This window comes from Pseudorca crassidens, chromosome 19, assembly GCF_039906515.1.
Source record: "Pseudorca crassidens isolate mPseCra1 chromosome 19, mPseCra1.hap1, whole genome shotgun sequence".
Lineage (NCBI taxonomy): Eukaryota > Metazoa > Chordata > Mammalia > Artiodactyla > Delphinidae > Pseudorca > Pseudorca crassidens.
Window position 1 is genome coordinate 17,849,203 of NC_090314.1, and position 12,813 is coordinate 17,862,015.

At 37.6% G+C, this 12,813-nt stretch overlaps 1 protein-coding gene and 1 pseudogene across 3 annotated transcripts in view; one reads left to right on the forward strand and one right to left on the reverse strand.

The window, feature by feature from the left end:
* Window positions 1–915: 915 nt before the first annotated feature.
* TAOK1 (TAO kinase 1) overlaps window positions 916–12,813 on the reverse strand; it is a 149,629-nt gene continuing 137,731 nt past the window's right edge. For all 3 annotated transcript variants that reach the window (XM_067715353.1, XM_067715351.1, XM_067715352.1), the window contains one exon: window positions 916–10,263. In XM_067715353.1, coding sequence (XP_067571454.1) covers window positions 9,802–10,263 — 462 coding nt within the window. In that variant the 3' untranslated portion in view covers window positions 916–9,801. The remainder of the gene's footprint in view (window positions 10,264–12,813) is intronic.
* On the forward strand, window positions 12,269–12,623 carry LOC137212234 (dynein light chain Tctex-type 1 pseudogene; annotated as a pseudogene).

Sequence of the window (12,813 nt, forward strand, 5' to 3'; positions counted from 1 at the left end):
TAGAAGCACCTAACTCTCCATCCACTGTAGTTTGAACCGCTCAATTGTGGGGATAAAGCAGAAAAAACTCTTGTTTTTTAAACCCCTTTTAACTCAACCAAATTCAAGGTGGGATGTTGGGAAATGCTGGAGATAGAACACCTGGAATCAAATCTTGGCTCTGCCACGTAGTTGTTTGACCCAGGCAAATTAAACACTACATAAATGCTAATTAATCTCAAAATAGCTCAGCATCAACATTCTAGGAGTTTAGAAGCTATGTTAAAAAGTTAAAAGTGCCATTTTTCTGATAGTCTTCTATTCAATAAAGTAGGTAATCTCAACTACACTTTTTAAAATGACAACACTTAAAACTATTTTCTAATAGAACACAACATATAAACCCCAGCCCAAGAAACTCCTTCCCTCCAAATTAAGCCTTCTGACAAAGTCATTTTAACAGGACTGGATTAGATACTCTACCCCATTCAGGGCTGAAATGTGATGATTTTCAAATCTGGGAAAACGAACCCAGGTGAAACCACCTTGTGAAGCTTTGTACAAGGTCCAAGAACTGCATACACCTATGTGTCCATGTGTCTGGGAGGAACTGTAGTTACACAGACCACAACATATGTCTATATAAAACTTAAGAACCTGCAACAAGCCATTAGAAGCTAAAGTAGAATCATCTCACATCCACAGCACAGTAGGCTACTTCACTGTCTGGGCACACAGAATTCGAGGCAATTAGTCTAGAGGGTTTTAGTCTACACTAGGGAGCTCATTCTTACCCATATCTTACTCATTTTTGTAACCCCCCAATGTACAGCACAGTGCCTGAGATTCAGTAATTACCTAGTAAATAGTCACTGAACTGAAATACACTTTATCTTTATGGGAATACAATTACTTAAAAAAACTGAGCAGACACTCTGTGTACTAAAATTACTTTATTACAGTTGATTTTTTTTAAACATTTCCTTTGCTATGATACAAAGGATACTTACAAACAAAATATTACATATGACCTTGTTTTCGCTCTTATGTTCTGACAACTTGGTAACAGCTTTAAATGCACAATCTATACAATTAATACAGGTTATATATGAACTATAAGGTATGTTGAACCAGAAGAATACTGACAATATACTGTACAATAAGCCTTACCAATTAGTGCTGCGGACCATTTCTACCAAAAGGAAAATGCACATCTGTACAGTCACCTTTACCAGCTGGTGCTGACAGTGAGGGAGAGGCTTCTTCCCCATTGCAACCCTTGATAAGCCTCCCCTGTGGGTGTCTGTTTGGTCCGAAAATTAAGAGGACTGTGTATATTTAAAATTAGTCTCCGGTAAAGTGGCAGAACATCACTTTCAACATGAGAATCTCTTGCCAAAAAAATCAGTCCTAGTTTTAAAAGACCACAGGTCCTTTGTCCACCATGAAAACCCTACAGGCTCAAGGGCTTTAGGAGATGAGAAGATGAAGGCTGCCAAAAAAGGAGGCAAGAAACCAAGCCAAAATCTAGGTCTTGCAAAATCATCATTTTTCTTCCCTTCACCAAAGGGAACTAGAAATGTACAAATTCATTGATGAACCTCAATGATAACATATCAGTTAGCTGATAACCCTCATTTTATCTGGACCCCTGACTTGTGGGAATAACTGAAAGAGATTGTGAATAATATATACCACTTTTAGAAAAGAACCTCTTGCTTAGTTAAAATATTCCCTTTAGCCACCAAAGCTGGTCCTGGGCTATTACAGGTGTGCATTCATCTCTCAATGGTCTACTCAGAAATGATAAGGTTACAGCTTTTTTTCTTTTCTTTTTTCTTTTTTTAAATAAAAAAGCAATTGACTGAAGCATTTTTCTTTTTTTAGGTAAATAGCAAAAATAAAAATAAAAATAAAAACCAACCCTGGCATTTGCACAAATAATGCAAATGGAGCGATATGGCCTTTAAGGTAATGGGTTAGTAGAAAGGAAGAGAAGTGAAGAAAATCCAGAGAAAATGATGTACTGATTTTTCTTTTTAAAAATTTCTACAATACATGTGCAAAAAAATCATGCTGGTTGAGGAAAACAAAAGTAAATGAGTATATAAAACTAAAATCATAAATAATATGTTTGGATGACTGGTAAAAGCAGAAACCAACCTGGGTTACAAAAAGGATTATACATTCAAGATGCTCTTAAACCCAGTGGGATAACTTATGTTAAAACTGTGTTAATAGTTACGTTAAAAATCTCAAGTTTGTTTTTAAATCTTCACAATACAAGCAAAGCTGTTTTAAAATATACACTATACATATTTCTCATAGTCTCTCCAACCTCATTAATGCGCATTAGGCTATCTTTTTCATGTACTAAAACAAGGGGGTTTTGAAAGCTAAATTGCTCAGAGTAACTCATCCATTATTTAAATGTTTAAGTTTTAAATGGGTTAAAATTTTTAGCAGACCTACATAAATAGGATTTAGCAACACAAGTGTTAATAAAAAAACTCTAAAGCACTTACAAATTATCAGGTTGAAATAGTCTCGGGAACTTATGTGCACTATACTTCAAAATGTTATTTACATCAGACCATCACTTTTGTAAAAATTTCCCTAAAAAATAAAAAACAAAATAAATTTGCAGAATTAACCCACTCTAACCTAGCAGAGAAGGATCATAAAAGGAGAGGTAAAACAATAACAAAATTATCTCTTAATAGAAATCCCACATATCCCTCTCTACTTGGATTTTGCCCTATGAAACCACCTGCAATTCCTAATAGGCTCATTTATCAAGTGGCAAGATAACGTGGTAAAATACCTTGTCAGATAGATTACTGGCCTCGAGTGGACTTCCTAAAAAAAATTTTCCTACCTGTGTCTCCTGCTTGGATTATTTTAGGACACGTGTATGTAATTAATTGGAGGAGCACTCTAAGTAGGCACAACTCCCATTTAATGTGGAATAAAAGGTCTGACATAAAATGCTGCTGGGAAGAAGGGGTGGTGGTTTCTTTGATACTATGAAATGCAAGAAAGCACATTTGGAATAGGCACCAAAAAAGAGCTTTCTGGCAACATACCAGGGGCAGCCAACATCTTAATAAACTAAATATACTTGTCTATGACCAAAAAAGGGTTAGAAGGGTTCCAATATTTCCCCCCAGGTTTGTTTGATATGTGCCCAACAGTCACATGGCCAGCTGGAATCTGCAAACATTAAGCAGTTCCATCCTTTCAAATCACATAATTCATTCCATGACCATGTGTAATTTATAGAAACAATAATGTTCATGCTGAGGCAATGTATTTGAGGGCTCAGAGAAAGCAAACTGTGCCACTGAGAGAAACCTGTTCCCATACAACTGGTCTTCATGCTTTCAAGTGGCCCAAATATACCCTTGATGCTAAGCCAAGCCATGCAAAAGCGAAGAGTACACACTTTTCATTAACACTGGTATCTCATTTCTAAACTTCACTGACCTCAGAGTTGCCAAAGAAACATGAGTAATGAAGGCACACAAATGAAGGTTCATGGATTTAAAAAAATGCAATTCCCTCATCTATGTTTACCAGCTTTAATGACAAAGAAATTGTCAAAGGATTGACAAAGGAATACATGTAATTCTGGAAATAGGAAAATGCTCCAGAAATGGGATCAATGTGCCAGTAATAAGCATAGTTCATTTCATTTGAAAATTCAGCGAGAGCCCAATAAACAATTCCAAGCCATAATGTTATCACCTGCATAATTTACATAAACATTAAAACCCTTGCACTTTATAGACAAAACACACTTCTGTAAACATGGCCACTGGGGGAGGGAGGTTCCCTACCTCATTCATGATTGAGGACATGTAATCATTGTATTAAATAAAATGACTTTGCTTCAAAAGATTTTAAACCTGACCAATGGTTGAGCTTAATTTCTCCCTGTTTAACAACACTGAAGCATTAATTCTAAAAATGTTACCTAGGATGGTTTCAGGGTTAGATGCTAGGACCACAACTGGCAATGACAGCAACTCCTCTCTAGCTGGCACAGACTTATAAACTTTAGTACAAAAACAAAAAAATACAGAAACTAGGTCAATTTGTTAGCTAAATATTTACAGATAATTACATGATTTCTTCACTCACAATTGCTAAAAACTATGAGTGAAAAGGAAACTGTGCAGGTTGAATTACCCGTAATTTAGGGGGAATTCTGGGGTATCAAGATACCCTTTTCATTCATTCACAAGTCTCATCTTCTCTCTACTTTTTCATGGTAAACTACCTACAGATGTCCAGGTTAGTATATCCAATGGGCATCCTGTTTCAGAGAGGATTAACCTTTTTCTCTATTTAAAGACTCTCTTGTACATTTAAAAACAAAACAAACCCAACACAATCAAACATAAACACACACACACAGACACATACACACACACAAGCTCTGAAACTTCAGAAAGTTCTGATTGCTGGGTAACAGTTAACAGTGATGGTGACATAGCAAATGGCTCCCCAGTTTTAATTCTCTGCCTTTATTTTCTTTAAAGGATATCTATTTTGGGGTGCGTGAGAGGGAAGTGCAAGTTTAAGAAACCCACAACAGGCAGATAAGGTGCATGCTAATTTACATATTTCTTATGATCTGAAGACTACCATTAGGCCAAATAGATTCTCTTCCCTTGCATGAGTGAAATTTTGGAAATCTGAATATAAACAAGGGAAGAATTAGTTAATGTGACTTTAAATGCACAATAAAGGAAGAGTTCTCAGCTTCACTTTCTTTTTCTAGACAGTGTTTAATAAAACTTCTTTACAAATTAAGTCACTTCCAATGTAGACTTACTGTAGTGATTTAATAAAAGTGCAGACAACATAACCAGACACACAGCAAAATAGACTTCAATCAGTAGTCCTTGCATACAAGAGGCAAGTCTGCTAAGTGTACAGCACACTCTTCATCCTTTAAGGAATCTGAGGATGGAAAATTTCCAGTTCTTAACAACTAAGAGTAAGTGAGTGCCTTTTAATAGGCAATGCTACAACCTGGTTGGGGGGCACTATCATGATAGATGAGAGAAAACAGAGAATTTGTTTCTCTTTAATAAGGATCTGTATTTTGGTAAGCAGCTCCAAGATGACAGCCCAAGTTTTAGATTTGTTCCTTAGAGAAAGCAGTTTTCTAAGAAATAAGAGCCTCCTCTTCCATCATTATAGGAGATTCACACTTATACACCTTAAATATATTATTTTCTGACTGGAACATACACTAGACACTTCACATTGTGAGCATGGAACAAAATGCAGGGCCATATAAACTACTTAGGAAAGGGTTGCAGTGTTGGGCCAAATCTGTGCTTGAAAAGTAGTGCCTCCGAAGGGGTGGAAGGTGCATGAAGAACTTACTATTAGCAAGCAAGAGGAGGCAGCTAAAAGGAGAAAGCCCCTTGCCAATACCAAATCCTTCTCTCCCAGTGGCCATTTCCTGTTGATTTTATAGTTTAGGAGAACCTTAGATGCTTTAGCAGTAATTCCTTTCTTGGATGTTTTGGTCCTTAGCAAAATTTATAATAATTATTATCAATGGAGTAAAAAGGGTAAGAGGATCAATGGCACCACTACTAAGAAATATGCATGGAGTGCACATGAAGATTATGTGACTTATTGGTTCTTTTTATCTTTGCAGAGGAATCACCACCAGTGTTTTTAGTTTCCATGGTTCATTTCTCTCTGCATCACCTATCTTTCATTGCATCATGACACAAACTCACAGAAACACTAACTGGCTCCTTCCCCAGCACTATTTTACTGCATTGCAACTTATGGTTCCACATTTTACTTAACTTTCTTTCCACCCACTCAAGTGCTAAGAGGGGATTAAAATAGAAAAGATTGCATCTAATGACCACCTTCTCATAAATATCAACCCAGAGTACTCATTGTTAAGAAACACATGCATTCTTGCCTTAACTGAGGACTAAAATAATGAAACAAAATAACAGAACCTTAAGTGCCCTGATGGAAATGTACAGTATGAATTATATTCATCAATCTATACACACATATAGACACTCATATGTATATACAATATATACATACAAATGATAATAACTATACCAAAAATGTGCATATTTAACACAGTTTTTAAAAGCCAGTAGATTATGGTATAATACAATTTATTTCCACTAGTGAATGGCACAAATGGAGAAATGCAAAGGAGGTGTTTCAAGTACAATAAAGTCATTTTTCACAGGTGAAAATAAACAGTATTATTCCAGTGTCCAACACAATGTATTCTATAAAAGTTTAAAATGCCATTTAGTTAAAGAAGTAGAAAGCTACTAAAGTCTGCCTTATGGTCTGAAAAAGACACTCATAGCGTTTTCAATTTTTGAAAAGGGGGTGAGGAAAAATAGGTGGGAGTGGGAGAGAGTCAAGGACAGTTTCTTTAGTGTACTGAATGATGTTTACCTGATGTCTAGGCAGCTGAAAATCATAATGACTATGCTAAAAAGTTCAACTTACCAATAAATCCTTGGCCTAGAGTACCAAGCATATCATATCTGTGGGTGTGGCTTCAAATGCAGGACTACTCATCTCTAGGCACAGAAATGACTAAAAAGAATGGCAGCTCTGAATAAAACTAATAAAAACATATTTTCCAACTAACTTTATCTATATAATGAAAATACTTTGATACTTTAATTTGGGGTTAGAGCTGACTTTAATAAGGGGAAAAATATGTGCAAAAGGAAGGGAACCCCATTAGGAACAATATATTTCAAGGTATGAGGTTTTGCATTTTTCTAATGCTAACTTAAAAAAGGGAGAGACAGTGAACACAAGAAACTTTTACTGCCAAGCTCTGGATACCAGACATAGCATTTACGACTTTCTGATATGCTGGACAAATATCCCATACTTTTTATTTTCTTAAACACATATATATCAAGTGAACACCAACAATGGGGAAGAGGTAGTAGTAATTTGATCAAATGTTGACGTCTGTACACTGATTCAGAAAGTGCCTGCTTCTTTCTTCAGAATCTCTCAAAACCTTTCAAATTTTCCTGCTACAAGCTTTACTCTTTGATAATTCCTACCATGTATGATATTCCTCAGAAGTTAGATCTTGCAAACACACACAAATCAATTAAGTTGAACCATTTTTGCAAACTATATATATTTTAATTAAAATGAACTTAATGGAATAATCCAGGTATAGTCATGGCCTACATGTAAAACTGGTTGCCACACAATTAAATCAGATACAAAGACCTACTGGATAGACATTTGGAGTCAGTATTCAATCACAATTTTACAAGTACATATGATCTGCATGAACTCAATAACTCAATTTGACTAATTTAAGTCCACAAGTGGACTTTAACCTGTATTATTGGTAGTATTTTTTATTTTAAAGAGTTTTGTATGTAAAACTGAGCTGCACTCCTATTCCATGCCTCCAGTAGTATAGAGGGGCCAGACCTAATAAGAATTTTTTTAAAGGTATCAAATTCATATTTTTGGACATTAATTTTAAAGCTCTCTCCTATCATTTTCCTCCAAATAGGTAAATATCTCAATTTGTTTGAAATACTGTATAATAGGTGAATGCAAAATGATAGAAAATTAAAAGCTCCTTTCATTAGATAGACAAGAAGTACATGTCACGTTCACCTAAAAACTGGTGATCTCAAGCATGGCCAAGAGGACAATGTACCGGAGTGCTACCTGAAACACTGCCTAAAACTGTGTGTGAATTCTACTGTGCTCTTGGTTTTTAAAAGATTTACATTAAAATATTAATTTTTCTTCTAGTTACCTTTAAATGAATGCCAGAAACTCCTAAAGGGGAGGATTCATGGAGATTAGACTGACATACCTGGGGAAGACTTAAATTTTGTTGAGAAAGCCAATATTTCAACAATTATAGATTACTGTTTGGTCATTAGCCTGGTCTAGGTGAAGAGTATCATTGAGAGGGACTCAGAAAATTCTACCTTGGAGTTCTCTGACTATTACAAAAAGCAGGATCCAGAGTCAGCAGCAAGGGTTCTTCAAGACAAGGGAGGGGTCAAGACAACTTGTAAGAAACTCTGATTTATCACTGAAAAGAAAGTTTTTTTCCTTCAAGTCATACTCACAGCTTCCTACCCACCTTCAACTCAATTTCCACACTAGCAGTGGAATACCAAGTAACATCTAACTTTCAGCATTGGGTTGATCCTTCATTGCAAAACAAAACAGAACAAAACAAAACAAAACAAAACACGCCCCTCTGTGGGAAAAAAAAAAGTTAGCGTTTGTCAAGAGATTCCCTGACCACTATAACTTACTTTACTTTTTTTTTTTAAATTTGCCAAACTTGCTAGTTCCTTTTCAGTAGTACTTTAGCACTGAGGCTAGAGACTTCTGGAAGTGGTGTTTCCTGTTGTGTGATGTTAACATGATGCCAAATAGTCACTAAGTCTCAAGGAACTAGAAGTTTGTAAAGTATTGCAGCAACAAAAACAGCAATTAAAAAAAAAAAGAAAAAAAAAAAAGAGGACCTGCACATGCAGCAAAATCTACAGTGGTGATGAGGATTAGTCAGCAGCTGGTAAAGTCATTGGCTCAGTGACTCCTGGTTCACTATGGCAACTAAGCATTTAAATAATTGGCTATTCTACTTGTAAACAGGAAATCCCATAAGCCAAAAGGGGTAATCAAATTATGTCTATGTAGTGTGGTGAGAATTCCAATAGATGGCAGTTTGCAAATATGGCATCATTCAAAACTCTCTGGCATTTGATTTGTATTGGCTATATGTTCTTTGTTTCTGTACAAAGTAAAAGTACTGTTTGGGGTCTTGGGAGTTATAGAGCTTAGCTAGGATAAGATATCACAGTATAAGCAACAAAATGTCAGGATATAGAGGCTTCATCTCTTCACTATGCTGCTGAACATACCCACCATATGAACTTTCAGGGGTCTCTCTCACCCTTCTGGTCTTCCCCTTTAAAGGCTCACAGGTTCGTTGATGCAATTCCCACACAACTTGTCATCTCCTTACATCTCCCATCTCACCATGCCACAAAAAAGGCACAATTGAATGGACCAAAAAAAAAAAAAAAAAATCACTGACAAATCTATGCAGCATTCAGAAAAAGAACTAAATTGTTTTCTACTCTCTGAAAAAGTCAATGGAACCCTTTAGTGTTCATGGATTTCCACATTCTTTTTCACTCCAAATGAGGCTGAGAAGTCAGACCAATTTAATAAAGAAAATACACTGGTGAGGGGACACAGATGTGTTTCCATAATAACTTGTTTCAGCATATGCTGCCTGCTGTGAGTAGCTTATAAGAATTTGGGGTATGGAGAAAGGCTTTAGATTTTTTCACGACCTTCTTAGGATATAATTGCCCCAAAGTGATGACTCAAGACACATTCCTGCATTCTATTTTTGCAATGTTCAGAAAATACCCCCTAACTAGCCAATTTCTTGTAACCACATGCTTGAGATATATGTGTGTGTGTATGTGTGTGTGTGTGTGTGTGTGTGTGTGTATGTATATGTATACACACATACATATCTATTCCCCTTTTCAAAATTTCTCCGAAAGTTAAAAAACAAAAACAAAAAAACAAAACCCGGCAGCCAAATACTATGACATCTCAATTAGTAAACACAAAACAGAACGCTTTACAAAAATGAATAAAATATACCATATGCACTCAGCTTCCACACTGTAGTACCCAAGTGAGGAGGCTGCTGTGACGATGTCTGTAGGCAGTTTCTTTTGGCAGACAGCTCCAGCGGAATTGCCACTCTCAATTATTAAGTTATGTATAAGACATGTGTGACCCATTGGATATTTGTGAAGTGACACTCGTGCTTCTGCTCATGCCCTGCTCCGTCCGTCCCCCAGAAGCTGTCCGCCTTAGAGCCTGAGGGCTATTGCGGACTCCCATACTGCTACCTCGAGGTACCCCTTGCATTGGCCCTGAGGGGTGACCCCACGGCTGGGGTCCACCTTGCATTGGATGGCCCCAAGCCTGTGGTGGGCCACCCATGGGATGACCCCAGTGAGGTCCTGGACCCCCAGTAGGATTGTGAGACCAACCAGAAGCTCCTGGGTAGCTGTGGCTGAATGCCTCAGGGGAGAGATTAGAAAGGACCATGTTACTAAAACCTAGTCTCATGCTTTCAGAGTCAAAGGCTTCAATTTCTCTGGCTTGACGTTCCAGCAGGCTTCGTATTCGTTCTGTGCGTTCATTCTGCAAAGCCAACATTTCTTCTTCAATCTGATGGGGGTTAGGAGGAGAGAAGCAAAAAGAAAGCTGATTTATTTTTTAAAATCTACAAACTAAGGAAGTGATAATTACTCAGCTTTGAAGTGAATCATAAAAAAGTTCCCTCTGGCTATTTTATGGCTGTACATTCAAAAATCAAAGAGATGTACTATAGAAATAATACATAATTTATATTTCTAAAATGTATAAAATCAAGTTCTTAAAAGCAAAGGCAATAACCTCTACTGAAATAATAAATCAAGGCAATTATCACCAATGGCTACTAAATCATTAGGTAAAACACTGAATAAAAAAAAAGTGGGTGAAGGGAAACTAGCTTCATCAGACACAGCAAAATCTCACTCTAATAAAATAAATGTGGGGGACTTTCCTGGTGGTGCAGTGGTTAAGAATCCGCCTGCCAATGCGGGGGACATGGGTTCGATCCTTGGTCCGGGAAGATCCCACATGCCACGGAGCAACTAAGCCCGTGCACAACAGCTGAGCCTGCACTCTATAGAGTCCCAAAGCCACAACTACTGAGCCCACATGCCACAACTACTGAAGCCCGCGCGCCTAGAACCCGAAACAAGAGAAGCCACCGTAATGAGAAGCCCACGCACCAAAACAAAGAGTAGCCCCCGCTCGCAGCAACTAGAGAAAGCCTGCGCACAGCAATAAAGACCCAATGCAGCCAAAACTAAATAAATAATTAAATAAATAAGATTAAAAAAAAAAATAAATGTGGTATTGGTGTAGGGACAGACTATTAGTGAAACAGAAATAAAGATCTCAATTTGTAGGTTTTTAAAGCAGGACAAAAGCATTAATTAATTAATTAATTCAATGGGGGGAAAAGATGGATTCTTAAACAAATGACACAGGCACAATTGGCCAACCATCTGGAAGGAAATAAAAATGGCACCCCATCTTATACCACATTCCAGATAGACCAAAGCCTTAAGTGAAAAGCAAACAAACAAAAACTAAAATTTTCATTAAAAAGTTAGTTTCTAGGGCTTCCCTGGTGGCGCAGTGGTTGAGAGTCCACCTGCCAATGCAGGGGACATGGGTTCGTGCCCTGGTCCGGGAAGATCCCACATGCTGCGGAGCGGCTGGGCCCGTGAGCCATGGCCGCTGAGCCTGCGTGGTCGGAGCCTGTGCTCTGCAAGGGGAGAGGCCACAACAGTGAGAGGCCCGCGTACCGTGCAAAAAAAAAAAAAAGTTAGTTTCTATATACCTAGAAATTAGTGGTTGGGTAGCCATCATCATCAGTTCAGAAAAACTGAAAGGTATTACAAATAAATGTAGTTGACTATACATATATTTTTTAAAATGTAAAATAATTCATAATAAAGTCAAGAGAATGAAAAAAAAAGTTGATGGAGAACTTTTTTATGACTGGTCAAATTGATAATTGCCTAAACCCACTGATCAATATTAATGTCACTTAAAAGGGGGACAGCTAGACATTATGTATCTTTTGATGTGATGCAAAAGGAAGTACACAGTAACCCTCATGAAAATTCCTTGCAAAAATTAAAAACTGAATCTAAATATAATCATGCCTCTGGATCTCATTACCAGTTTATATAGGAAGTATGAAGTAAAAATGAGAATACATTAAACGACACCATGAGGACGCAATCAGCCAAATCCAGATTTTGAGAATTCCTACAGAACAAATGATCCAATCCAAATGGAGGGAAAAAAAAAGTGTAGGGGAGAGGGCCCTATTATAGACTAATTAACTTAAAAGACAATTAACCAAAGCAATGTCTGGACCTTGTTTGGGCCCCAATCCAAATAAGCCAACTTAAAGAAGACATTTCTGAGATAACAGGAGAAATTTAGGCATGGACTGAGTATGAGGTAATATTTAAATTTTATTATCAATTTTGTTAAATATTATGATGGACTTATGATTATATTAAAGTAAAAAAGTCCTTATCTATATTTAGGAGTGAAATGATGCTATGCTAGAATTTGCTTTAAAATATCCCAGACAGAAGGCAGAGGCAAGGCACTGAAGGAAAAGATGGAAGACTACCAGGCTACCAAGGAGACTGCTTTTGTTGTTGATGAAGTGAGCAACATTGTAAAAGAGGCCATAGAAAGAGCCATTGGTGGCAATGCCTATCAGCACAGCAAAGTGAATCAGTGGACCACAAACATAGTGGAGCAAACCCTAAGCCAACTCACCAAGCTGGGGAAACCATTTAAATACATTGTGACCCGTGTAATCATGCAGAAGAACAGAGCGGGATTACACATGGCAAGTTCCTGCTTCTGGGACAGCTCTACTGATGGGAGCTGCACTGTGCGATGGGAGAACAAGACCATGTACTACATTGTCAGCGCCTTCGGGCTGTCCTTTTTTTTTTTTTTTTTTTTTTTGCGGTACGTGGGCCTCTCACTGTTGTGGCCTCTCCCGTTGCAGAGCACAGGCTCCGGACGCGCAGGCTCAGAGGCCATGGCTCACGGACCCAGCCACTCCGCGGCATGTGGGATCTTCCCGGACCGGGGCACGAACCCGTGTCCCCTGCAATGGCAGGCGGACTC